The following is a 27,772-nucleotide window of genomic DNA, read 5'->3' as shown; positions in this document are numbered from 1 at the left end:
AAAATGTAATTTATAATAGTGGTTTGCCATTTTCATCATAGGCCAAAGTAGAAAAAGGCTGTTTCTTGTTCATCGCGGGCCTCTACAAAAAATCTAAAGCAGTTTCAATGAAAATGAGGAAGAACCTCCGTTTATATTTTTGCATTTCAAAATAAAAGCGGTTGCGGGTATAAATTGATATGAACTTTTTTTTTCTTAACAAAATCTAAGGAATCCCACCCGACGACGACGCATAATCTTTCTGGACGGTTCGCCGGCCGACGACGCAAAATAATTAATCCGCATTAAGTATTTTAATTGCGAGAGACGGCAACTACGTAATCGTTTCGTTGCATAAAAGCATTAATCAAACGACAGACGCGACTGTAAACAAACGCGCCGTTGTCGTGTTTGCCGCTTCGTGTGCGTGAGAGTCTGCGCTACTCAGAGAGGAGCGTCCGTCTTCTTTGCAATTAAAATCCGGCTAATGGGTCGAAGTGTGCGGCGCTGCGAACGCGTACGCTCGTTACGAAGTCTCGAAATTTATCAATTAAATTGAAATCCTGCTTTTTGCGGGCGCCTCTTCGCGGCCATTTTGCGCAGACGGACCGTCGTCTCGCCACCAAACGAATACAAAGGGCGGCCGCGCACAAGGCGACCAGGTAATCACTTTGGCAAAAAGAATTAGCTTTTTGACAAACAAAAACTAACATTCTAAAAAGCTGCGAAACAAGATACTTCTTCAATGACGTCATAAAACTGGATAATGTTGGATTAACTTTAGTTAGTTTACCACGTCAGTTTCGTTTCCCACGGATCCGAGCCGCTTTGGACATTTCCGGGATTTTACCGCACGGATTCGGGATCAATCAATAATTAAGTATTTTACAGGCGGGAGTAGAAAAAATAACTAAACGGACCGTTCCTTAAAGTTGAACATGTAGAGTGTGTCCCTTTTTCGGTGGTTTTACTTACTGATTTGGTAAAGCTAGCGCGCTAGGATAGTTCGGTTATGGGTCAATTTATCGAACAGGCTAAAACTGATCTGAATAGGTTTTTTTTTAAGCGGGATACAGTGGCGTGGCCAGTTTTCATCAGAAACTCACAAATATTGATATACCCTGGATCGCTCGGTAAATACGTGGAAAATATGTTTTTTCAACGGTGTTTTCATTAACGCGTCAAAACGGCCACCAGAGTTCGACACTCGCGTTTTTTTCATACATTATTAGTCGACGGAAAACGGTAGGGGGGAAGAAAAAAAAATCATTTCTTGGGTCGTCAACACCTCGACATGTCGGTCCCGTCTCTCCCATTAAGGGAACTGCGCGGCCCTCGGGCCTTAACGTGCCGTATATACGAAGTGCGCGACGAGGCTCCGCACTAATGAAATGTGTATTTTATAGTCGCACTAATGACGAAATGATTGTAATTTTCGCGGACCGGGGCGAATGCGACGGGCAGGTAGATATGGCGTGGTTCTCTCGTATTTCTACTTGAACGAGAGGACAGTGACGGATCCATTTTAATTTGAATACTTAAAATTGATTATAAAGGGATATTCTTTGTTCCATTCTTGAATCCACAGGATAAAAGCTTTTTTTCCCAATATATTCTACATATATAGGATCCCACAGGTCCTATATAGGGCTGCGGGATTGACCGATCAATTTTTTTTGTCTCAATTGACCGAACTATTTGAAAAAATACCACGAAATTTATATTTATTTATATCGTGCGTTACATCGCCGTCGCGTCGTTCTGAAAACCAAACGGAGTCGAATGCTTTTTTGGCATTCCCCGAACTCGAAACGTATAACATACCTTGTTTAACTTACCCACAAACGTGGAATTCCCACGTTAATATATTGTCCAAGAACATCCCCAAGAATTTGATCTTATTGCTTAGGTCTATTTCACAGCGATTGATGTTTATCGTTCTTGGTTCAGCTACTTTGCTCTTGTTCGTCTCGAATAGTACTACATTTTTTTGTTATTATTAACAACCAATTTATTTTTATTAAACCAATGTTCAACTGTCGTCATAAAGCTCGTGGCCGCGTTCTTTAAAATGTTTATATCATTATTTTTCATTAACACCATTTTCATTTCTACTCCTGTAATGTTATTTATGTAAAGTGCAAATAAAATAGGACCAATGACACTTCCCCGTGGAATTCCCAATGAGACAGGAGCAGGGCTAGATACAATTCTATCCAAGCGAGTACATACGGCACTTGTTGTATTCTACCTGTTAGATATAATTTGATCGGACACCATATTGATACAGTTTCTCAGGTGTCCCCTCTCCTCCTCGTTTGGAACACAAGTTACAGTTAAACAGAGCAGCCATTGTGGATGTTCCCTGTACATACCCATGCTGACATTCATTGAATAAATTATTTTCATTCGCAAATTCGACAATACGCTTAGAGAATGTTGAAAGTAAACTGATAGGCCGGTAGTTTTCTAATTTACTTGCATCCCCTTTTTTTTAGAACTGTTGTTGTGGAAAGACATCATTACCTTAACGAATCAGTAATTACGTAAATCAGTGGTCGCATTGTCCGTCACAGATTTATTTTTCGGAAATTCTGACACGTGTCTCGAACATTCGGAATTGTAATTGAAAAATTCACCCGAGTAAACTGGTGGCCTTTCGGCGCTTTAGTAAAATACGGTCAGGTGAGCCGTTTTAAATGTTTCGATCTTCCTCTGTTTGGCCGATCGACGGACGTAACGAAGTTGCGGCCGGGCAACGATCGCGGCGACGGTACCGGAACCACCGAAATAATTCCTGGACGTTTGTCGGGCTAATTGGCCGACGGACAACTCGGATACAAGATAATAATCGTTTAAGTTGATTTGCATCGAAAACGAGGACGACGCTACAAAGGCCAATTAAACCGAACAAAGTTTCGGCGTACGATGTGATGCGTGCTTGTGTGTGTGTTGTGTATTCGCATGATTTGGCATATGCGCGTTATTTAGCCGACGTATACGATGCGTTCAACCCCGGTCGGCACGCGGACTTCCCCCCGCCCCCCTACTCCAACACGACACCGCACGCCTATAACGGTATTCGTCAGGTTCTATTGAACGGCCAAGAGACATTTGAGGAAAACCTATATTCACTATATAACAGGGTAATTCATAAAGAATGAGCAACCTCAAAACTGGAGGTACTAGTAAGGTTGTGGAACTGACCGGTCAATCGACCGAAATAATTTTAAAATTACGACGAAATTTATATTTATTTTAGAAGGACGTTTTTTCCTAAATCAACATCAAGCTCCTAAATCATATTCAAGTTTACTTCGGCTTGAAACCGGTTTCCCACGCTTAATTTAACAAATTTATGACAGTGTTAAAAATGAAGAGAAGAATAATGAGACTGTGGCCTTTTGTCATTTTCTTGAATTATCTTTCAATATTAATTACTTTTTATAAAAAAAAACTCCTAAGATGTGGTTTCTTCGGTAGTTCCGGAAGGACATTTTTGCCGTTTTTTTTTCAACACGAGAAATAAAAAAACGTATTTTTAGTTGTGCTACGATGCATGTTGTTTAAAATCGCACACGTATTCCGCAGGTTGATTGTTTAATTGAGAAACATTCTGCAGATACATGAAAAAAACAACACCATATCAATTATTTCCTTTTCAAATCGTCATGGGACTATTTTTCGCATTTACATTCTTATTTACGACGTCACTTTTGAGGAAAACCTAGGGAGGAAAACTATGTGTGCTTTAAGATAGTCCTAGACCCTAGAAATACGAACATTCGGTCGATATCGTAACTCTTCGTAACCAGCCGGGATTCGACTGCACCACGTCGTTAAACCCGTAACGTAGTTTAAATTATTCGGAAAGGTGGAAAAGTGGCACCCGAGTACCACAAAAAAAAAAACGATTCATCTCAGTACTCCATTACACGGTCGCATTGGAAAACGGAAAGGGGTACAGGACGGCGGAGGCAGAACTGGTTGTGTAAATGAATTTCGGGCGTGAAGGACTCGGACTCGGCCGCGATCGGTACAGGGTGTTCGCGGAACGAATAAAGAACCAAACAGTACCTAAAAAGGGCTATGATTTAGTCGCCCGGTTGCGGCGGGGCGAGAAAATGACGTATGCTTCGTTCGTTCGGATAGCGTGAGCAGTAATCAGATCTAATCGATAGTCAGAGTGCGATTACCAACTTTGGATATTTTACTTAAGTAGATTTGATGGCCTCAAATGTCAGTAGTACTTCTATCGTCCCTATTTTTGAGAAAAGGTGGTATCAGAGATCCTTAATGGTCTAAACATAGAGTCCCTCAAGGATCTGTCCTAGGACCACTTTTCTCCATTATTTATATAAACGATTTACCCTCGTGCATTAGTCCCATCGCTGACGATATAAGGTTGAGCTGAGGGATGGGTCTTGATTTTCGTGCAACAATTTTTTTTGTAAATAATCATAAAAGACAAATTTTTTTTATTAATTTCAAGCAATGCATCTCTTAAATCTCCTTGGTGTCACCTTGGAGGATCTTAAAAGGAGTGCTCATATTGACATTTTATGTAACAAATTAGCATCTATGCTTTTCATGTCTCAGATATTTCGGTTGATATATATTTTATCTCAAAGAATATCGTTTTGGATTCTGACGGCAACTATTCAAATAACCTGTCGGCGGCAATATTATTATTATGTATTATAAATTACATTTTGCACTTATTACCTTCGGAATTTTTTGCTCCTATATTTCATTTTACTTGAAGCTATCATTATGGAAGACGTGCCACAGTCGCTCCATCTGTACAGCTAAATTATCAATCAGATATTCCGTTTTAACAGCATATGCATTTAACACTTACCAAAGCCGCACTTTCTCGTAACTGGATTCAATATTAATATCAATTTGTAAAAAAATATTCTTGAAATGCAGTTCTTGGACTATAAAACATGCAACTTGTTAACCAATAACAATAATTAATTTACATTCAGTGCACATATCACCCAGTTTCGTTGTTTTAACAAATAATGATATTATATTAATTCATAAATTTAAATAATTAATTTTATTTTTTTATTTATTTACGAAACCGCTTTTGCGCCACGTAAACTTCGTTTATTTTTTTGTTTGCTACTTCTGCGGCCATTATCCTTTTCATTGATGTAGAACGAGATCATAATTCTTATGGAAAGACCGTCAAAGTTTTATTTATTCGTGTAGGCTTCTCCTAATATTTAATAAAAAATATTATTTAACGTAATACGAAAACATCGGAACCGATGTTATTGTTCGACGATAATAATTTTTGGCGGCACTTTCTCATAAATAGGAAGTGTTATCTTAAGTGATTCTACATATTTCAAATAATAACAGTCGTAGATTACGTTTTATAGCCCCCCAGATAAATCGAAATCAGTATTAAAACTGTGACACAATGTTGACACGATGTGTTCCTTTTTAAGTACGCTGCTTTCGCAGAAAACAAAAACGCGACCAGCGATAAGCGAATTGAAATTTAAATTCGAAATTAAATAGAAAAAACACTATGATAAATTCAGCAGTTCAAAATCGCATTTCGCATGGGTCTTGAAAGACCGTTTTTCCTTTTATCGCAAAAAAGGAGGAAAAGGATAATAAAAAAGGAAAATAAAAACAAGCAGATAGTGCTAAAGCTATTTCTATTGCCCAGCCAATGGACCAAGGGGTTATAGAGACAACGAAAAGGCTTTATAGAAAAGATCTTATGCTTCAACTTTTGGAAGAACGTGACATTATGGAATTTTGGAAACGTCTAAATTCGATATGCTGTAGCTCGTACCTGGAATGGAGTAAAGGCAATCAACATTAAAAAATAATGACTTCAATAGATAGATACAGAGGATGATGACATACATTATTGGAGATAATAACCAGTTAAATGAAGGTGAGCTATCGATCTATAGCCTTACAAATAAATGGTTTGGAAGAAATGCACATTAAAGAAATACAGGACTGGATAGAATATGATCACAAGGAAGCTGGGTATCAGATCATAAATGACGATAACATAATTAACAAGACTTCTGAAGAAAGTTCTGGAAAAAGCAGTGATGATGAGAATAATTATTGCGAAATCAAGACAAGTCGTCAAGAAGCAAGGGACGCAGTAAGCACTTTTTGAAGAACAGCCTGGAATTGATGACATTCATGCACTTCATCTTAGAAAAATGAAAGAAATTATAAAATGTAGGAGTCACGAAGCCGAAAAACAAACAAAAATCAGTGATTTTTTCAAAAGCGCTATCTTTAAAAATGAAGATGATATAGGTGACATCAAAAGGACACGTTGATAATACCATTACGTTAGACTGATATGCCGCCAGAATCAAAGAGTTATTAACAGACAATAATAATAATAATAATAATAATAATAATAATAATAATAAATTGCTTTATTTTTTTTTACATACTCACATACAAAACATAATAAGTACAAAGGTGGTGGAATTAAATAAATCTAGAGAGATATGAACAAGTAACGCTGATGTTTAAAATCTGAAACAGATCAACAAGATAACGGAAAATATAGTTCGGGTGTATAATTTCGAGGCTTTTTGAAACCTTAAAAATGAGATCCGGCATGTTCCTGTATAAGCATGAATGAAAATGTTGACACACGATTCCTTAAAGTGATGGAATTTTTTTTTTTAATTTTTAAACGGTCAATTTTACCCCTGGTATTAGGCAAAGGACGAAAAAAAAATTTGGTTAATCTTTGAGTTGGGCCTCCTTGCCCCATCTGTCCCAATACTTTTAGACGATTTGTACACCAAATTTCACGCCCCTATCGCCGATTACGCTAAAAAAAAAAAAGAAAAAAATGGGTCGGGAGGCGCGTCGACCGGCCCGGGCGTGGCGCCGCTGACCGCGGCAATAACTCCGTCCGAAAATTGAGGGTCCACGCGGGGGCCCGCTGCAACGAGGAGAAGAGACGCGGGCAGCGGCAGCACGCGGTACACACACACACACACACACACAGCCACACACAACGAGATATACAACCGAAACGAGCCGGACCGACGCGGCGAGGTGAAGCGAGCGGGGGCGCAGGGGGGGCAAAGAGAATGGGAGCCACATTCCGGAGGTCATTGTACAAGATGACTTGCCAGGACCAGGTCAGGTGGCCGCCTTTCGAAGCTTCAACCCTACGCGCACAAAATGGGCTGCAGGTACCTAGTTGGTGAGAGAGCACGTCCCATTCGACTATATGGGGTCCCATATATGGTCTGTTCATAGATATAAGAAAGTGGCCAATTGCTTTTGAATGGGATTATCCAAGGGTGGTCATTAACATTCAATGCAGAAAGATTATTACCTAAAATTTCGGAATTTAAATTCAGATAAAATTGTGGTCCGTAATAGAAAATAATTTTATACCTACCTGTGTTTAATATTCTTCGGTTTGGTATACTACTTAGTTTAAGTTTATTAGTAAGCATTCTTATTTCGTGCGTAATACAGTGTGTGTTGAATCGTGTGCGAATTATGCAAAATATGTGCGAGTCTAGGAGATGCTCCCCACCAAATGTAGAAAACACTATTCTATTGAGGCTGAGGAAGTTATAAACAATGTTTATTTGACTCTCATTGAACGTGGTGCCTGCAATTGAACATGTTTGGCACCAACTGAAATCTGTCATTTGTCGTAACAATGTGTTTCCCCGTATTAACCCCAGTGTCCTCAAACTTATAGAAACCGAAGGTTTTGAACATCCCTCCACAAAGTTGGGCAAATTCTGTTAAATGTATAGAAAAAACACAACAATCGTACATCCATATTGCAAATAATATAAAACAAATAATAATTAGAACAGGCGATGATAGCGATAGTGATACTGATAAATTATGTGAATAATTTCAAGTAATTTAAGCAGGTAATAAAAATAATTTGTAATTTTATTTTAGATTTAAACATAAATAAATATTGTTTAGTATCTTTCCTAACATACGGCCATATTTCATTCTTACAGCTTGCCCGGGTCTTTCCTTAATTAGTATCAGTTAGTCACTTTCTTATATCTATGAACAGACTTTATCTACATATATGTATGTTCCCTACCGTAAGGTCGGGGCTACGTCGATCGCAAACCCGCTGAGAAAACGTATTTTCCGCAAAAAAAAAGCCAAAAACATAAACTAGAAAAAAGCGACCCGCCATAATTAGTCATGCAAAGTGCAGCGTTGCCATATCTCTTTTTTTTTTAAAACACTCGGGAAAAAATGTGCAAGCATTTTTGCTGCTAACTAACTATTTAATAAGAACTGCGAGAGGAATTTAGTTCAGTTTAAATTGAATCGACGCGTGTCATTTAACTTGAATCCATTTTACGGATTTAACAAATTATATTGGTCGGAATCACTTCTACCCCATCCTTGATGTAAGCGGTTCTTGTATGGCGATTTTTTTAAATAAAAGTATTTAATTCATACTGATAGGAACAAATTTCAGTTCAAGTTCAAGAGTTCGAGGATTTTTTTCTACCTCTCAGAACGACCCATCTCGCTTTTCAAACCAAGTCGAAGTTGAGCTTTAATCGACATGTATTATACAAGGCCTTTGCGAAGACTTATTTATATCCCAACCTGGTTACAACTTATACGCCGAAAGCTCGGAGAAAATACAGAGAGAGTTTTTTGAAGGTCTTAACTTTCATATCGTAGAAAAGTCAGTCTTTAATATTTTTTAAAATTCTTAACTGTCAAGGTTCAGGGACGGTACCCTAGTATGGGTTTCCCTCGCGAGATTCTTCTCAATTCTTTCTCAGATATAAAGCCGACCTTTAATATTTCTTCAAAACACGTTGTAAGGCAAGGTTGAGTGTCCTGAACTGTTGGAGCAGCTAACGCTAACCCTGTGAAGCGTAGCGAACTAGCGACACATTTTTAAGTTATCACCGTTGCATTCTATGTGCTCTAAATGTAACAGCCTGCAGGACAGACTGAACGTTTTTACTTCAGTTATAAGAAAACGATCATATGATTTTGCTGTTTACCTGTAATTTGAAAACGGGTCTCAAATTGAGGGGGACCGGGTCCTCAGACTTTTACGCGATACGTCTTTAAGAAAAAAAAACGCGATACGTCCCTGGAGCGGTCCCGAGCGCGCACCATCATCTCTCAGCGCTCACGGTTTGTATTATGCAAGCAGACGGATAGTAATTATGCCTTCCCCTTGGGCGTACCAATCACGCTCAATTATTATTAAGCCCAACGTGCTCGTATAAAAATTAACACCAACATCAATTTGGTCCCGGGGAACCGGCTCTCCATATACACACACAAACACACACATACGTAGGTATGCCGTGCTGATGCACTTTTTTACACCCAATTAGAAAATTATTTTATATGTATATAGCGGCGCCGTAATACGGTCATCAATCAAACTAGAAAGTGGACGGATGCCTTCATTTTTTTTTTCGCGTCTGGCCAACTTTTTGTGGTAAATATTGGGTTGTTCGCAAAGTCATTTCGTTTTTTTTGGGGAACATGAAAGACAAGTTTCGTATAATGAATAAATATTTTATTAAATTATATATTGGCCGTTCTGGTCCAACACCTTTTGCCATCTTTCTGGCAGTAACATAATTCCCCTCTCAATAAAGTTTTGGTCCTTGCTGGCCAAAAACTGGTTCAGGTGGTTTTTGACATCTTCATTTGAGGTAAAGGTTTTGCCATCCAGAAAATTTTGCAGGGACCGGAACAAATAGTAGTCGGAAGGCGCCAGATCTGGAGAATATGGTGGATGTTGCAGTACGTCCCATTCAAGCTGTAAAAGTTTTTGGCGAGTGACCAAACTTGTGCGAGGTCTCGCATTATCCTGGTGGAACACTACACCCTTCCTGTTGATTAATTCGGGCCTCTTCTCTTTAAGTGAATCATTCAATTTGTCCAGTTGATGACAATAGACTTCTGAATTAATCGTTGTATTGTCCGGCAAAAGCTCAAAAAAAAAAAACGATTCCTTTGACATCCCACCAAACGGAGAGCATCACCTTTTTTTGGTGAATGTTGGCTTTTGACACGCTTTGAGCCGGTTCATCTTTTCTGCTCCATGACCTCTTGCGTTTAACATTGTTGTATACAACCCACTTTTCGTCCCCAGTAATAATCCGCTTCAAAAATGGATCATTTTCTTGACGTTTGAGGAGCGAATCGCACACGTCAACGCGACGACACAAATTTCGCTCCGTAAGGACATGGGGCACCGACACATCGAGCTTCGAGGTTAAGCCCATGCCTTTCAAATAGCCATAAACAGTCGAATTCGACAAATTTAATCTCTCACCGATCTCTCGTGTGGTTATTCGCCGATTTGCATCAACTAATGCCTTTATCGCATCTTTGTCAGCTTCGACCGGCCTTCCAGACCGTGGTGCATCTTCGACATCAAAATTGCCGGATCGAAATTCTTCTGGCACTGGCGTACTGTTAACACGCCTTCTCCATACACATCCGTCAATTTTTTTCTCGTTTGGACAGCATTTTTACCTTTTCTGAAGTAAAAAATAAAATATGACGAAAATGCTGCTTATTGCTCTCCATATTTAAAAGGGCACCAACCAAAAACTACTGCGTAGAATTAATAGAACTTTTTCACACACAAGCCTTGCAATATCAGCTCTCAAGGCATATAATGGTTATGCGGCTTAAGTGTGAAGTTGGTTTCGAAAAAACGTAATTAAGTCCTCTGACGGGAAAAAACGAAATGACTTTCCGAACAACCTTATACTTGTTATTTTTTTGGGAGCTCTACGAAAGTTTACATTTTTTTTTTAATTATTTTACCTTGGAAACCATCCACCATTCTTTTTGAACTAATACAAATATGAAACTCTTTTTTAATTTTTTTTGTTATCAGTGAATGGAATATTAACACAATAGTCCACACTAAATTAAGCTCCGATATTTAAGAAAATATATCTCTAACAAATAGACTTATTAATAGGCTTAAAAATAGCTTCTTTTATTTGCATTTAAGATTTTTTTTTATTTCCTACATTATCGGATTGCTTTTTCGCAATCGCCGTAATTTCAATTTCTACCAAATATTAAAAAAATCAATTAAAATAAATTATTATTATTATTATATCCTCCATTTTTTTAGTAGTAGTGAGGATATATGTATGTACGTACTACCTAATAAAATGATGATTTATTTGTTTGTATGTAACAATTAATTGCAGAACATGTAGAAAGAAATCTAAATTTTATTCAAAATAAAGTGATCAGTATCTTTCTTATTAAGCATTGGTGTCATATTAAATTTGTTGTTTTTGCAAATTTCCGAAAAACTTGATAAACATTGACGACATAGCTTTTTTAAGATTTTAAAATATTTAAAAAATATTTTTTAAATAGGAAAAATGCATCAAAATTAAAAAAAAAAATTAACATAGAAATAATTTTTAAAACTGTTCATTAACACGGGAGGGTTGAGATTGAAAACGGGGCCAGAGTGCTGAGTCTCCCGCGTTGAATTCGGCAGAATATTGACATAGCGAAAATTTATGTATGTACGTTGCCGCACACGTAAATAGTCATAAAAATGTCGTAAAAAGTTCTTAATATTGCTAAATCGCTTGGGCAATAAAAAACGTACACACTACGTGTTTACTATACGGAATTCGATAGTATTTTTTATGCAAATTTGTTCGGCATTAATGATTTGTCCAATTATGAATAATTAATTTAATTAATCTAACAAGTGCGAATAGTTAAGGTCCCCGATTAACAAAACAAAAAGAAATGAGAATGAAATTTATGTGAAATGCTCACCGAGAGTGCAAAAATTAATTTGTTCGTAGATTTTATTTTTCAGTTTTGAAAAATAACTTCAGTCTAAACTCTGATATAAAATAGCAACTGAAAATCTCGCTTTCTGCATAAAATCTGCACGTATCAACTTGAAACCAATCCATTTTGGGGAAATAGTTGCTTTTTCTTGTCGATTTCGATCGGACCTTAGTTCCCGGGTATCGGTGCGCTTGCCTTTGGTATTTAGTCATAATAGATTATAGCCGAATATAAAAATTAATTTAAGCAAAATTAAATTAAATTATTACTCACCATTGATACGGGTATGGGTCCAGCCGCTCCATTGGCGTAACCGTAGGGGGACATAAGGTATCCCATGTTGAACGAGGACGTGTGCGCCGACGGCTCGACTTTGCCTGAAATTGGCGCGAATTAAAACGCGAAAAAGTAAAACAAAACGGCCAGCGGTAATTGGTATTTCCCCGGGCGGTGTCGCGCCTGATTGACATTCAATCGGACGGAGGTCCGATTGGGTATAAATATACGCTCGATCCTATGCATATTCAACGCATAATGTGTTCATATGGACGCAGCAAATTAATTAATATGTAAAGTCAATTATCTAAGCGAATACTTAGAAAATCAGTCGTACCGTTGCCCGCGGAATTCTGCTACTTACGGTGAATTGCTAATGGCACCGCCGTATCATACAGGACGAAAATAAACATGGCGGCGCGTTAGTTTTGAGCTAACGAGAATTAGAATATTACGCCTAACGCATTTAATAGCTAAGTAAATTTATTTACTGTTTATTATACAGGGTGTTCGGAAACTTGGAAGAAAGATACAGCGTGGTAAAATAATGGCAGTAAGTCATATAGCAAAAAATTTCTAATGTTTTCCTTGTTATGGCTTGCCAAAAATCTTTTTTTTTATTTCAAAAGTCATCGATACAAAAGTGTTTCAAAAATATGTCACTAGAGGACACTTCACGTAGAACGTTTTTTCACTTTAGACTGATAACATTTTCGAAAACAAAAAAAATTGCAGATGGAACGTTTCTATTCGGATATGCGAAAATTAATATCGCGACATTCATTATTTGAAAATTCGTGATGGGCCATCACAGTAGCTGTTGGATGATAAGGTATTTTAATAGAAACTAATTTTTAACGGATTGTAACAATGACTTTTTCCAATTTCCTGCTAGGATTTTTTTGGATGTGAAAAAAATTGAAGAAATTACTTCAGTTATTAGAAAACTGGCAAGAATGGATATTGTTATCTTATTTTCTTCTTTTCAGTCTAGTCTAGTCTTGTTTTTCAAACGGCAGGGTTTACACATGTAATGCTCTTAACAGAATTCAAATGAATTGCATTGTTTAGAATATAACACCCTTAACTTTAGAAAATTAACGGCAATACGAAATATAATTAAATGAATAATTGACTCGCCTTAAGGAAAATTGAACCATGTTATATGAATATTGCCCGGATCGGTCTAGAATTTTAAGCAAAATTGCAGTGAAGGCTAGCGGTGAGCGGGGATGGGAATTGACTTTAAAAATTCGTGCAGATCAAGCTAGGAAAAAAACGTTGACTACAAGTAGTTATTGTAATTCATCGAACGGCAATACTCACATAATCAATTTTCCTTAAGGCAAGTAAATTGATCGATTAATTATTAGTACGAGATTAGTTATTACCGTTCACAAAATTTGCGAAAAAATTGTTATAATTTTTAAAAATACATGTTGGTTTCACTGCGAAACCAGCAAGAAATGTAAAATTGGCAACACCGCTTTTTACCGGAACACTCAAATATTGCCAAAACTGACAAAATACCCGGCGGTTTTTGGAACACGCAAAATTCAAAAACGACAACAGTAACGTTGTCAGATTTCACGATGATATTTATAATTCCGGTAACCTTTCACTGATATACTATGTCCAAAAACCTCCAAAATTCTGAGATGCCAAGCATTTTTTTATTAACAGTGGTAAATCTGACAACACTAGTGTGAGCATTACTGAATTCTTTGAAAGTTTCGGAGTTATTTAAGCGCTCCGGTAATTCTTATTGAAAAAGCGGTGTTGCCGTTACGTGTTACGAAATTGGACATGCCGAAAATTGAGCGACACCCCGAAATATCGCCCTGTGGTTTTTAATCAAATATTTCTCAGAAATCCCGCAATATTAAAACACTACAATTTCGACCACCCTGTACAACCCAAGCCGTAGCGGCGGGAATAAAACAAACTTGGCATTTAAATCTAATCTTGACATCTGGTCCTTATTTGTAAATATGGAGACAACATGGACCTCTGCGTCTTCTGAGGACTGACAAATAGGCAACTTTGCGTAACTGCCTGGCGATCCTATCGGACCGTATATTTTAACCAGTTCGGTTTCATGTGTACGAATGCGAGTGAAAAACGGTCTAAAACGAAGAAAGATTAACTTACCAAAGACTGGACTGTGATCTGTTCGCTGGGCATTTTTACTAGAAGTATTGTAACTTCCGCCAGACTTTTCCTGAAACAAAAGCGGGCGTGTATTAATTTCACGTTCCCCGAAAATAAAAATCTACGTGTACCAAACACAATTTGTACTAAAAAAATATTTTAAAAAAGCCTCTCCGAAAATTTGTTAAGATGGGTTTTATTTATTAAATGAAATTGTGTTTTATGGGGAAGGAATATTTAAAAATATATTTTTTTCGCCTTTTTTCTTCTTTCAAAATTTCGAGCAGCTATTGCGATATAATCGCAAGTTCACTTCGAGACAATTCCGAATTCTTAAAAAAAAACCTTTTTCGGAGGGTTTTCCTTAAGTTTTTGAAAATAATGCTTTCTTCTGAATAATTTTGGATTTTTCAAAACCTAAGCATAGCACGGGCGTTGTCATTTTTCGTAAAAATGTGTTTCGAAAAATCCGTCCTTCCAAAAAATACGTACCACCTTAAAAGTGCAAAATACAAAAAGGCTGGTTTCTGATTGTCGAAGGGTAAATCACCATACAAAATTGGTACACTAGATGGCACACGGTCATATAATTTCACGGATTTCATGAAGATTTCACAGATTCTATAAAGATTCCACAGATGGCTTAATGATTTTCTTGATTTTAAAAGACTTTAAAAACAATTTTAAGTTTATGTAGAAAAGTTTCATATTGTACAACTTAAAAAATATTAAATAATTTTCAAAGCCAACATAAATCTAATATTTTCGATTTTTTTTCAAAATTACGATTGTCATTGCTTTTTGCTTTTTCTTCAGCTTTAACTAAGAATTTTTCTTCAAATAACCGAACAATTCAAACACATTTATTTTAAAATTGAAATCTCAAAATTTGAAGTACACCACATTTCAAGCATAATTTACCCCGCGGTAATTGTTTTAGTTCGTTTTGCTTTGCTTTAATTGGCCGCTTTTTAATTTAATAAGTCAATGATTTTTGTTTTAAATAACATCGTGCCTTTACAATTGCTCACAATTGTTACCTATGATCTAATCACATTATTTTACAATAAATTATTATGCATTTGTAAATAAATAAATTATGCAAACATTTTTTTTGACAGATACCTCTACGTAGTTTTGAAAAATATTTAAAAAAACATCAAATGAGAAATTTTTCATTAATTCAAATCAAATGATTATCTGTATTGTATTTTTAAGTCTCTGAATTGTAATAGTCAACTAGGAAAACTTTATTTGGTGTTTTAAAATGTTAAAACCACATTAACTTTGCGTCAGCTTTGAAGGATTCTATTGGTGCATTTGAAGATTTTCTTTAAAATCGGGTACCTAAAATAGATTTAATGAAAAATACAAATTTAGTGCAATATTTTTAGCATCGTTTTTTTGTAATGTTCTTTTACCACTTTTGCAAATAATTTAAATTTAAAACACTTATTTAAGATCGGCGCCTGTCGCGTGTCATGTATACAAATGCAATCGGGCATCGCGCATGAACGTGTGTGAGAACTGCTTCTCGCGTCCTTTCACGAGACTTGAGAAAAATCAATTTCCGAAGTCGTTTTAAATGCAAAAATACTAAAAATGCGCCCAGGCCGTTTAAGTGACTATTAATATGTTAATTGGCTTTTTCTACCTAAATTACCTTCGCAGAGGTTTTATACACGTTGAAAAACGAAAAACCCATTTAACTGCCCCGCAGTCGGGGCCGCCCGTTTTAAGGGCCCCGGCAAATAATAAAACACCCATATATACGAGACCGGGCCGAGTGAGCGAGTGAGTTGACCCGGAGAGGTGATTAAAAATAAAAAATGTGAGAGTCGATGAGTCGAGTTCGGGATTGTTTTCGTCGAAGTCCACCGCACTCCCACCTCGACGATTTCGAGAAAGATTTATCGCCTACTTTTCCAAGTACTCTGATGCAATTCCCTATTCAGTATCCACGATGAAAAGGAAAATTGTAGAATAAGACCCAAGACTAACCATTTCAAAGAAAAAACACTGGACTGTAGTAGTTAGAGTATATAGCGGTTCACTATCATTCCAAAGAAATATAATTAACTAAAACTTACTAATCATTTCATATTGAAATGGTAGACCAAACCATTGAAAGAAAAAACACTTAAGTCTAGCATAGACGGTTTATTATAGAATAAACAGAATAGAGACGGGTTTACTACAGACCAGAAAAGATTGACGCACCATATATTTTCAAAGAAAAAGACATAATGGATTGAAAAACGATAGAAATGCAGATAGAATATGAACATGCCTTGGAGCAAACTTTAAAAAAAGACTTGACTCAAGTAATCTGAGTCCATAAAAGGTGTGTATATGATTTAACTTCCAAAAAAATAGGTTTGACTCTACCAAAAACCATGGAACATTGCTCGATCAAATTAATCGATACATATACATACATATGAACAGTTTGAAGGAAATAAAAGTTTCATTATAGAATCAACATGATTTCAGTTAAAACTATAGACTTGAATCTACCAAGAGATCAGGTAAAATTGCCATAGAATTCAGTGATAAATGAAAAGTTAAAACTAATTAATGAATACATATGAAAAAGCTATACATCCCTTCCAAAAAAAAAATTGACTGTAGTAACAGAATGGACATGATTTAACTTCCGATGCACATGAGTCCGACTATACCGGAGACCATAGAAGATTGCCACAGAATTCAAAGATAAACAAAAAGCTAAAACATATTAAAATGGTTGACTTTTTGAGACGGGAAACGTCAATTTCTACACTTGAATATATATATATATATATATATATATATATATATATATATATATATATATATATATATATATTGGAAATAGGTTATAGAAGCTCTAGCGAAAAATTGACTGTAACGAAGGTAGCATGCAGCCAGCAAAAGAAAGCACAAACATGTTAAATGATAATATCAGTATATCAGTTCACTGGTTCAATGGCTCACAAAAAAGCCCAAAGGTATCGATTGTGATGTGGTCCTTTTTGCAAACAACAATTATGGGATATGAACTGCAAAGATATAACGCTGATAATATAATAAATTATTCGACATCAAGGTCCATTCAACACGCGCGTGAGCCAGATTTAAAATAAAAATATCTTCTTTAACCAACCTTGCGCCATTCAACAACCAACATGGCCGCTGACAGATCGTCAATAAGATTGGACGCGGTATTTTCTCAAAATATGCCTAGATCTCGTTAAATGTTGTGAGAAGACGGGTCAAGTGTGTCTGAATATTGCTTTTCAGAAACAAAAAAAATCTTTTCCGGATAGGTGAAGGATTTTTTTTCGGACAGAGGCCGACTTTCCAAGTCCTTAACTTTTACAGTGTTCCAAGTTGATGGGGAAACCAAGTAAATTTAACGCTACAATAACGCAAACCCTGGCTGAAAAGGACGACGCGTTCAAAAACGAACTACGTTATAACGGAACGCACCGCGGCAATCTCGATAAAAGAGATTTATTTACCGCGGCACATTAACGAACCCCCTCCTCGAGATACGCTTTTATCTAAATCTATTGACACACGGATAAACAAGTCAAACGAAAACTCGGTCTAATCTCTGGTAGGTACAGATAAACGGGTTCCTCGCGGACGAACGTCCGCCAACCCGACGGACTCCTCCGAGAAGCGACCCCCGGGTGAGGCAGAGATCGTCCGTCGGAACAGGCAAAACCGTACCTCCGACTCGGTGAGATCGATAAGGCTACTCTTCTCCTCGGTGAGGTTCTCCGAGGACCTCTTCTCGTCTTCGCCGTCGCCCTCGTCTTTGAACACCTTAACCTCATCGGTGCTGCCGAGATCATCGCCGCCGCCACTGGACGAGACGTGTGGCATGGTTCACTTGAAAACACGACACAGCGGCATCACAGCCCGCTTCACTAGATCACTATGGCCACGATATTATTACCGTGTCGTTCGCGCGCGTCACCACCATCCTGATACGCGGTAAATCGCAGTATTTCTTTTGTCGAGATCGCAGTCCGCCGTTTGTAAACGGCCGCGGCGCGGACTGTCACTGTCGTAGTCGCCTCCGCGATCGCACGTGCTACAGTCTTCGTTTATACTGTGACCGGCGGCGCCCTTTGCCAAACACTGACTAGCGTTGGGCGCGTAGGATCAAGCAAGCGCGCTCGCCAGGCTCTCTGTCGGACCCGACCAATCAGCTGCCGCTTTGATCTGCCGAGGCGGCTCGCAATAATGGCAGCCGCACGACTGCGCACGACGCCGCCCGAAAATGCCCGCGGCGGCCCATTACGGTGTGTCCTGGACCGGAATGCGACGCGTCTTTATTTCGCTAATCCGGCCCGGTTAATTGATACGAAACCGATTCGCGTCAAGTTTTACTTAGGTCGCAACAACCAAGAGTCGGTCAGGTGCCCGGTTTAACCGTTAATGCTCAAAGCTTAACAAACGCCACCCGCGACGCGACGACCATAGTAGGCCCTCCAGAATCCGTCCGGCGACATGATTACGCCGGTGATTAATTTCTTTTCCAGACATTTATTCAACTAATTTATGGACTGTTGTTTGCCGTGTGTGTCCGAGCGTCTTCAACAGGTCCGCGGGCCGCGAAACAACGAGGGCGCGAAGAAGGTGCGATAATTTATAATCTGTGGTTCTCTGCCGATGGTGCCATTGTTGTATTCCGCGAAACTGCAGCCGCGACCTTGACCCCCATAACAACCGGATAATTATGCCCGCGTTTAACAACAACAACTACCGTTCTACAAAACGCGTCGCCGTCGTTTATAGTCTGGAGCAACGCCGAACGTGAATCGAGCGACGCGTTTTTTTTCCACCTCGCATAACTAGGTACTCGCGAGGGAACCCGCACTTGGCGTTTCGAGCGGCAACCGGGAAAAAGCACTCCGAGGAGTCGAAAACGGCACGACGCACTCGCGCACACCATTTTAAACGAAAACCCAGGCTCAATAGACCAATTCAATGGTTCGTATTTTTTCATCCGGGTTTGTTGCACTTGGCCGCTCGTTTAGCAAAGTTAAACCAGGATCAAGGCCGGAATTAGCCAACTTCGTAATTTTAATTTCTAAGTCTTACTCGTAAACGTATTCGCAATTGTAGAAGACCCAACCCAATTGTTTAATTGTTGAGAATTGACATTTGACAATTTCGAGGTCAGCTTAACCCCATTTTTTGTTTTTACTTTTTTGAGAAAATTGTGTGTGGTAGATTGTAAATTAAGCAATAACTTCGAAAGCAACAATATGTTCACGAATTAAGGAATGTACAATGGATGTCATTTGTCTATTTGTTATGAATTAAGAATACGTAGTTGGCTAAAAGCATAAGGGAAATTGTGCTTTGTGGATTCCCTAAAGATGAAGAACTTCAACAAATTTGGGTTCAGCGTTTAAGCACGGAGTATGAAGATGAGAAAGATAAAGGAAATAAACCATTTTAGATCCACTTTAATACTAGAAAAGTCACACCAAGTAACAAAATAAAGCTTCATTAAAACAAATTTTAAGAAAGGCTGAAAAAAACATTGTTACATTAAACAAAAGGATGTTTGAGGTTCATGCTGCGTGTACTTGGTGGGTCTAAATGTGTTTTTTACTGCCATATCTCTGTGTTTATTATTTTCCACTTTTATTGTCCCATTATTACGTAAATAAAATATTTATATTGAGTTTTAATTAAACAAGATTTGTAACGACTATAAACTGGTATTTTCTATCTGAAAGTATCTAAGAGCAAACTGAATACAACATTCATACCCGCGAAATTGCCCAGTATATATTATTTTCTTTTGAAAACCATTTATTTAATTTAAAGATGTATTAAAATTACTACTAAACATGAAAAAAACAGCGTTATACGTATTAAAACGCGAGGTAACCTATTCTGGCGGACGAAAATTAATTTAGGCAATGAACGAGCACGATTGGTTCGGGTTTTGTTGATATTCGAAGCGGCGGAATTTTTAAAGCTTCTTGAAGGTGGCGAACTGCATGGGTTAAATTGTTTGAGACACTGCAAAAAAGAAAAGAAATTATTTTTTTCATTAGTATTTTTCCGACGAATCGCTTAGCTATTAGATAATATATTGCTCTCACTAGGGTAAAAATTCATGCTCCTAATAAGGTGGCTACGATATTTTCGTAGAGAAAGGTCTGATTTTCCGCACTAACCTGCACTTTGTGCCATGCTGTTAGATCATTAGTTAAATGGGCCTTCTCATCATTTGTTTCATAGTTACTTTATAATTCCTGTAACATCAGTATAGTAAGGGCCTCTATATCTCTGGTAATTATATGGAAGATTGGCTTGCAATTTTTTGTACTCTGTGACTTTCGTCGGTCCATATTAAAGTTATGTGATCTGCGGTACGTAAAGGCCCCCACAGACGTTTTCTTTTTTAGCAATTTTACCCGTACGGGTCAAACAGCACGGTTAAACACGAACAACGACTTCCCCCCACACATACGCGTTGTTTTGTATGTTTCGTTCAGTTTGTTTGAAATTGCGGGCAAAAATCATTGGTGATGGATTTTACGTTAGCAGTGGCGGCCGCAGTTGCTTTTAAACTAAAATATTCTAAAAAACAACGTTCCAAATGGGTTAAAGAATGGTTACTCAAGCGAAGACAATTTTCGCATGTCAATATTTTGAAGGAATTACGACTAGAACCGGGAGATTGGTTTAATTACCTGCGGATGGACGAAGAAACGTATTTGGAACTGCTCTCTTTAGTAGCACCACTGATAGAACAACAAGATACCGTAATGAGACTAACACCACATGAACGTCTCACCGCCACACTCTATCTCTATCAGAATACTCCGTAGATTTAACCTTCCACAGGCACGGATAGCTTCTATACAGTTCTATGAACTCAATTATAAATTGCTTGTTGTAATGTCTTAAGTCAGTCATTGTAAAAACTACAGCAATATATTTTTATTCAACAATACAATTTTAAAATCACTACTCAAAACTAGCACTAATTATTGCTGTGTAAAATAAGTGAGTCGACACTGATAAAAACTGTCTTTCTTAACTGTTTTCCCACAACACACTGACAGACTTGAACGAACGGTTAAAATCAAGCAGTGGCAGATATTTTTGAACGCCAGCAAAAAGGAAAGTTTTTGGCCACACACTGACCAACTTATCCGCACCGTTTTAACCGTGCGGGTAAAATTGCTAAAAAAGAACGGCGTCTGTGGGGGCCTTAAGGTTTGTTTTCGCTTCAAGTATAATTTCCTTCGTTGGTACGCATTTACCTATAAAACTCACAACGCGGACGCGCGTTTACGATCTTTCCGACGTCGCGGTTGTACATAAATCGGATGTCGCATTATCATCCGCGTCCTCCCGGACGATAAATCAAAGCCGGAAAAAAAATCGCACGTCAGATTGTTTTATGTTATACGGCGAAATCTGATTAGGGAAGTTTTTCTAGGCGAGATTTATTGTAAACTCTTTGATTAATAACGCCGTAATAAACCAGCACAATTATCAATATAAATTTAACTTTTATAGCAATCGTAAAAGTTTTTAAACCGTAATAATTTATTGCGTCTCGTATGGGCGGCCGGTCGAGACCCGACGATCGAGCGAGACTCCGCCGATGAACGAATTTGGTCGCTAAATGGCGCGCTCAAAACCAGTAGTTGCCTAAAGATTAACGACTCCTGCGTCCGCAACGTTCACGTGACGTTAACGGATTATCATAATTTATAAAAAATCGTGATTGCCGCGTACTTAAATATCAGGGGCGTATTCAGAAAAGGTTTTCGTCGTTTTTTGACATTTGACATTTGTTTGACTGTTTCGGTCAGTGAACGCGTCGTAAACTGGACCGGGAACGGTGCGATAGAAACGTGAGGCAAATTTTTCAATAGAAAAAGACTACCTTCGGGATTCTGGTCTGTTTACCCAATAACAAGTTGCAATTATCTGTAGATTCTGTGGTGGAGCATTGCACGCGGCGGTTTAACCTCCGTTCGCTCCCTACAGATTTAGTGTTTTCAGTGTTTAGTGAACGTTTTAAAGTGATAATTGTCGCCGACCCCTTCGTTTTTCGCCGTTCACGCCGGTATGGGGGCCGGACGGGCCTGGATGGTCCGTGGCGGAAGGGTTGGGGATGTCGGTTTTTTTTTGGTATCGGTCTTCTTTGTACGTGTTGGTTCATAACCAAAAGCGAAGATCCTCGACGGAAGTCGGCAATGGGCGACTGATCCTAGCAGTCGAGCCCAACATTTTTTCGTGAAACGCATCATTGAATTGAATTGAATTATCTGTAAAAAATGCCTTAAAAACTAGTTTGAAATCTAACTACTAATGTTTCCAACATGCTTGAAGTGTGTGAGAAACTGTGTTTTATTTGGGATACTTAAGCGGCTAAATTATTAATAATTTTAACAAGATACAGTAAGTCATAACTCTTCTTTTGTGCGGTGTTAACATTTTATAAGGTTCTAAGTTGTAGATTTAAGTCCTCTCGGGTCCTCTTTTTAGAATATTTTTAATTAATGCAAATAAATAAAACCAACAATTATTTGTATAGTCGTATTTATATTTTTTATATAATAACTCCATGAATACCGTAAAATTGACATTGATTTCAAGCAGCAAACACTTTGAACGCTTACAAAATTGAGCTGTATTAATTTTACTTTTTGTTAATAAAAACACAACAAAAATAATTTAGGTTTAAGTTTAAACTATGTTTTTACTTGAAATTGAATAGGGATTTTATTTTAGGAAAATGCAGTGGCGCACTATTTTTCTTCTAAATAACCGCTTGAAAGCAGTATATCGTATATCGTTTCTGAAACTAGCGCTTAGTTTCGGCACAGAATATGCCAAACACATTTGCTACATTAATTTCGGAACACCCCGTATTACCAGCAGCCCAAAGGCCACTTAATTTATTGTTGCACCTAGATCACGAAATCTTTTTATTCCTACTAATCGCAACTTTTGTATTGAACTGTCAATTACGTAGGCAATTGTTTTAGGAACAGCTGCCATGTGAACAGCTGTGATGAGTTAACAGGCAAAAAATGAAATGACTGAAAATTAACAGGATATAAATGCAATGCAATGCAATCGCAAAAATTTCGAAACACAATGACCGTGCAGTTTGTTTAATTTTGTACCTACTTCTTGCCCGGGTCCCAGGAAAACCTCTATTGTTTGAGTGATTTGTTTGGGATGTGCAGTTCAGTGCGCCCCCGGAAAGCCCATAATAGTGTGTAAATGGGGGTGGGCATTCTCGGAAGGCAGACAGCCGGTCAACAAAGCGGGAGGTCAAGTGAGCAGGTTATTTATCGAACAAGTTACGGAAGGGTGACTGTCACGTATACCCAGTATCCAAATATTTATCAGGAGAGCAACAAGTTTTAAAGCCGCATTCTATATTGATGATTTAAACCAGGCTTTAAGCTTTCTTTTTCCACTAATTTCCATCGGCAAAGTATGACGCAGTTATACATATCAAATCTGTGGATCGAGGGATGTAGCACTTCACACATTCTCACGTGCGGCCGGGCTGTCGACCAGAATCAAGCAATCAATTTGCTGTCTTTGAATGCGGTCAGTCCAAGTCAAAGTAGACAACCAGATATGTTTGTGATAATTTTTAGTTTGTATTAAAATAACATGTTTTCGCAAATTTATCATCGCGTGTACTGTATCAGGATACGTTCAATAGATTTGTAGATACTTAAAAATTGAATAATTCAAATTTGTAAACCTTGGGGTATTGCAAAGAGATTTTCCAAAATGCAGAAAATTGCCAAAGCCGATCAAACAAAACGGCGGAGAGTATGGGGAATAACCGATATCCTTTTTGAGCAGATATTAATTAATCCTTATCATTTGGCAAGTTATATTTGACAGCTCTGATTGATTAGATTCTTCATTATTTTTGATCATCTAACAGACTGGTCCGATAAAGAACAACATATTTATCTACAAAAGCGGAAAACAACGCTCTAAATATTGCATGATTTATGGGACCAAATTATGCAGAGAGTCAGTAGGCAGTCAGCTTTTAATCCACTTGTATGTATATGTGGCTGCCTATGCCACAATAATACAATTCTGTTTACGTTTAATTGCAGGGTTAATTACAGAGAGCTAAAGGTTGAACCAGAACGAACAAAAAGGTTATGATGCTATTTTGAATTATATCTAATCTATATATAATAATATCTAATATATATCTACATTGCTATGAATTGCTTGCATTCCGCTGTCGCAAAGTGACGTTTGTCACGACGTTGTCAAGTGTGGCGACAAGTGGCTGGAGGTTATCGTCTGTATCTTTGAATGACCTTTACTTAAATTTCAAAAACGGTCCTTGCTTCCATTACTTAAAGTTCCTCTAAATTAAAGAAAAAAGATCAAAATGTTGCCCGGCTGTGTGAGAGCCGTTTGTAAGAAAGCGTTTCCTTCGAAAGTGAGTAGCGAATTGACTTGCCCTATATTTTAGATTAAGAGTATCTCGCGTCTTCTGCTGGACGTTTTATCCGTGGTTTGTTCGATTCAACGATGGCCAAAAGGGTTTTTAATTATGTGAATGTACGACTTTCTCATAGTTCAGATTTTATTTTAATAATAATATTACATAACGGGTGAGGTTATGATCGATTATATTGAGAATTCGTGTTTCAGAAGGCACTTGGATTGGCTTCTAGCAACAGTTATGCCACCGAAGCTACATTCGAAACAAAGGTAGGATGTTAAGGTATGTTTGTTTCGATTTCCTAGTCCTTTGATTGCGTTTCAGCCATTCAGGCTGCACAAATTGGAGGAAGGACCAGCGACTACTGTTACTTTAACGAAAGAGGACGCTATTAAATACTATACCCAGCTGCATATGATCCGTCGTATGGAAACCTCGGCCGGCAATTTGTACAAAGAGAAAATTATTAGAGGCTTTTGCCATCTTTACTCAGGGCAGGTAAGCAAGTTTTAGCAGGAGGCTATTTTTGCAGATGAATGGAATCCTTTCCCTTGTAGGAAGCGGTTGCAGTAGGTATCCATGCAGCCCTACGGCCCCACGACAGTGTGATTACCGGATACCGCGCACATGGTTGGACCTACATTATGGGTGTACCACCGCTTGGAGTTCTGGCGGAATTGACGGGACGGCAAAGTGGCTGCGCCAAAGGGAAAGGGGGCTCTATGCACATGTACACCAAAAATTTCTACGGAGGTAACGGTATCGTGGGAGCCCAGGTAATACGAGTTTGCATTAATTTTCTTGTCTGTTGAGCTAACTTGGTCTTCATTAGGTACCTTTGGGGGCGGGAATTGCCCTGGCCGCCAAATACAAGGGTACCGACGGAGTTTGTGTGGCTCTGTACGGTGACGGGGCCGCCAATCAAGGCCAAGTATTTGAAACATACAATATGGCGAAATTGTGGGACATTCCGTGCATATTCGTGTGCGAAAACAATGGATATGGTATGGGAACCAGGGCGGACAGGGCTGCGGCTAGTACTGCTTTTTATACGAGAGGAGACTTCGTGCCCGGACTGTGGATTGATGGTATGGACGTGCTCGCGGTTAGGGAAGGCGCCCATTTCGCCGTGAATCACTGCGCAAGCGGCAAGGGGCCCATTGTATTGGAAGTCGCTACCTACAGGTGAAAAATTGAGAAAGTTGGGGACAGGAGGATGTTTTTGATAGAAACGATGTCTTGGGGATACGCAAAGAACTGCAATTAAAATCTGAAGGGAAGTTCCAAAAAATTATTAGGAATATAGTCAATAAAAACTGTAAGAGTAGTCAGAAACCTAAGTTTGGAGGGTTCCATTAATTAATAATTTTAAGAAAATATAATTCCACATTAATTGATAAAAAAAACACGCAATTAAAACAAACAAACTCAAAAATAAAATGGTTTTAGGATGTTTTTAAACATATTGTGACAAGATAGGAAAACCAGTATTTGGACTTGAATTGGAAAAAAACCCAATTAGTTTCGGTTTTAGTTCCCCATAATATCTTTCATTTTTGAATAAATCGAAATCTCATTTTTTAAAGCACCATCTTGATAAAATAAATTAAAAATAACCAAATTATAAACATGTTTATCTATTTTAACAGATTGGATTGTTCTGTTGTAAAAAACCTAGCAATATGTGTTTCGATTTTAAATTATAAATGTTATAAAATTGCTTCCACGCATTTAAAAGAAAAGTGATACGTTAGAAGTGTATATTGTGTAAAATGTGGAAGAATATTTAATCTGTGTTTAAGACCTTCATAAAATCGTAGCCAAGTTGTTTAAAAGATTACTAATTTTAGGTCAATATTGGTGCTGAAAGAAAGCTATTTTTAAATGCGTTTTTCTGACTTATTCATGAATTAGCATGAAATATATTACTAAAAGTGACTTAACCGACCATTAGTGCTGTTATTTTAATACACCTACGAATGCAGAAACACTGGAACCCTAATTAAATTGAAATTCCAAGTAATCATAAAAATCCATCTTTTTTTTTTTTTTTGTATACATTAAAACACAAAGTGGGAAATAAAATGTATAGGTATATGTATATCAGCGAGATCGATAGTATTGCGTTAAAAAATTGAAACTATCTTTGCTGCTATCGGAAAATGGCCCTAAATGTTTTTATTGCGATATTTGCGACAAGCTGGGGTCCCTGTCCGAAAAGGCACGCGAAAGTTGTTGAATTTCGTAAAATTAACGAAAACATACAAATAAGTTATTAACAATAACTCACAACGCATGCTTAAAAGGTTTCACATGATTATCAAACCAAAACTATTCTTTCCTATATCTAAATTGGAAAATGTGTTTGTAATCTTTGGTGTTTTTCTTTAGTATATGTATCTCCCAAATTATCTAGTGTGGCCCCTTCAATATCTCCCTGACCTCCGCCTTGTTCATAAATTTTATTTTTCAATTTCAAAAGTCCGACGTCCTAAAACTCCTCACGACTGATGTTCGTTTCGTAGGTATTCGGGCCACTCAATGTCCGATCCGGGGACGAGTTACAGAACGCGCGAGGAGGTGCAGGAGGTGCGTCAAACGCGCGATCCGATCACGTCGTTCAAAGAGAAAATCCTGTCGGCGAATTTGGTGGACGCGGACGAGATAAAGGTAGGAGTTCGGCGCGAGGGGCGGGGCGAATACGATTTTTGTTTCGTTTGTGCAGAAAATCGAGTTGGAAATCAGACACGAAGTGGACGAGGCGACGAAGAAAGCGAAAGCGGACAAGGAGATCGGGGCGGACGAACTTTCGGCCGACATTTACGCGGAAGAGCTCGTGAAAACGGTCAAGGGCGTGTCCATATTCAGTCCCCTGCAGCACAAGAGACTCGGGCCCGCGGTTAATATTTAAACGTGCGGAAGGCATCTTTTTTTACCTTTGAAACCCAACGGTATACATAGACCTTTATTTATACACGCCTCATTCTTTATTTTTCCTGTATATATGATGCGCTACGCGGTGGCACGTCAAAAAAAATATCGACAACGAAAACT

General features: G+C 38.0%; 2 protein-coding genes across 8 annotated transcripts in view; one reads left to right on the top strand and one right to left on the bottom strand.

Moving 5' to 3' along the window:
- LOC132698714 (protein pangolin, isoforms A/H/I/S) overlaps positions 1-18,463 on the bottom strand; it is a 252,278-nt gene extending 233,815 nt beyond the window's left edge. For 2 of the 5 annotated variants that reach the window (XM_060664916.1, XM_060664919.1), the window contains exons 1-3: positions 17,959-18,461; positions 14,242-14,311; positions 12,088-12,191 (exon numbers count right to left, since the gene is read on the bottom strand). In XM_060664916.1, the coding sequence (XP_060520899.1) occupies positions 12,088-12,191; positions 14,242-14,311; positions 17,959-18,114 (330 nt within the window). In that variant the 5' untranslated portion in view covers positions 18,115-18,461. Of the gene's footprint in view, positions 1-12,087; positions 12,192-14,241; positions 14,312-17,958 lie in introns of all 5 variants that reach the window. The other 3 variants (XM_060664917.1, XM_060664918.1, XM_060664920.1) reach the window with 2 other exon arrangements.
- Positions 18,464-24,400: 5,937 nt separating this feature from the next.
- Positions 24,401-27,694, top strand: LOC132697827 (probable pyruvate dehydrogenase E1 component subunit alpha, mitochondrial). Of its 3 annotated transcripts, XM_060663499.1 has the most exons (8): positions 24,517-24,689; positions 24,746-24,834; positions 24,928-24,987; positions 25,043-25,216; positions 25,276-25,494; positions 25,551-25,903; positions 27,244-27,388; positions 27,444-27,694. In XM_060663499.1, exons 2-8 carry the CDS (start codon positions 24,805-24,807, stop codon positions 27,627-27,629), a joined length of 1,167 nt encoding a protein of 388 aa, XP_060519482.1. In that variant the 5' UTR covers positions 24,517-24,689; positions 24,746-24,804; the 3' UTR covers positions 27,630-27,694. The 3 variants fall into 3 exon arrangements, with proteins under 3 accessions (XP_060519483.1, XP_060519481.1, XP_060519482.1); XM_060663500.1 differs by lacking the exons at positions 24,517-24,689; positions 24,746-24,834 and adding an exon at positions 24,401-24,419; XM_060663498.1 differs by lacking the exon at positions 24,746-24,834 and having other exon boundaries at positions 24,508-24,712.
- The last annotated feature ends 78 nt before the right edge of the window (positions 27,695-27,772 follow it).

Source organism: Cylas formicarius, unplaced genomic scaffold (genome assembly GCF_029955315.1).
Source record: "Cylas formicarius isolate icCylForm1 unplaced genomic scaffold, icCylForm1.1 PGA_scaffold_2__14_contigs__length_35257938, whole genome shotgun sequence".
Taxonomy (NCBI): Eukaryota; Metazoa; Arthropoda; class Insecta; order Coleoptera; family Brentidae; genus Cylas; species Cylas formicarius.
This window is presented reverse-complemented; position numbering and strand designations above follow the sequence as displayed.

Coding starts and splice junctions, on each gene's coding strand:
- LOC132697827 (XM_060663498.1), top strand. CDS start 24,662: ATGTTGCCCGGCTGTGTGAGAGCCGTTTGTAAGAAAGCGTTTCCTTCG. Junction 24,713..24,927: donor AGAAAGCGTTTCCTTCGAAA/GTGAGTAGCGAA, acceptor TTCGTGTTTCAG/AAGGCACTTGGATTGGCTTC. Junction 27,389..27,443: donor TGGACGCGGACGAGATAAAG/GTAGGAGTTCGG, acceptor TCGTTTGTGCAG/AAAATCGAGTTGGAAATCAG.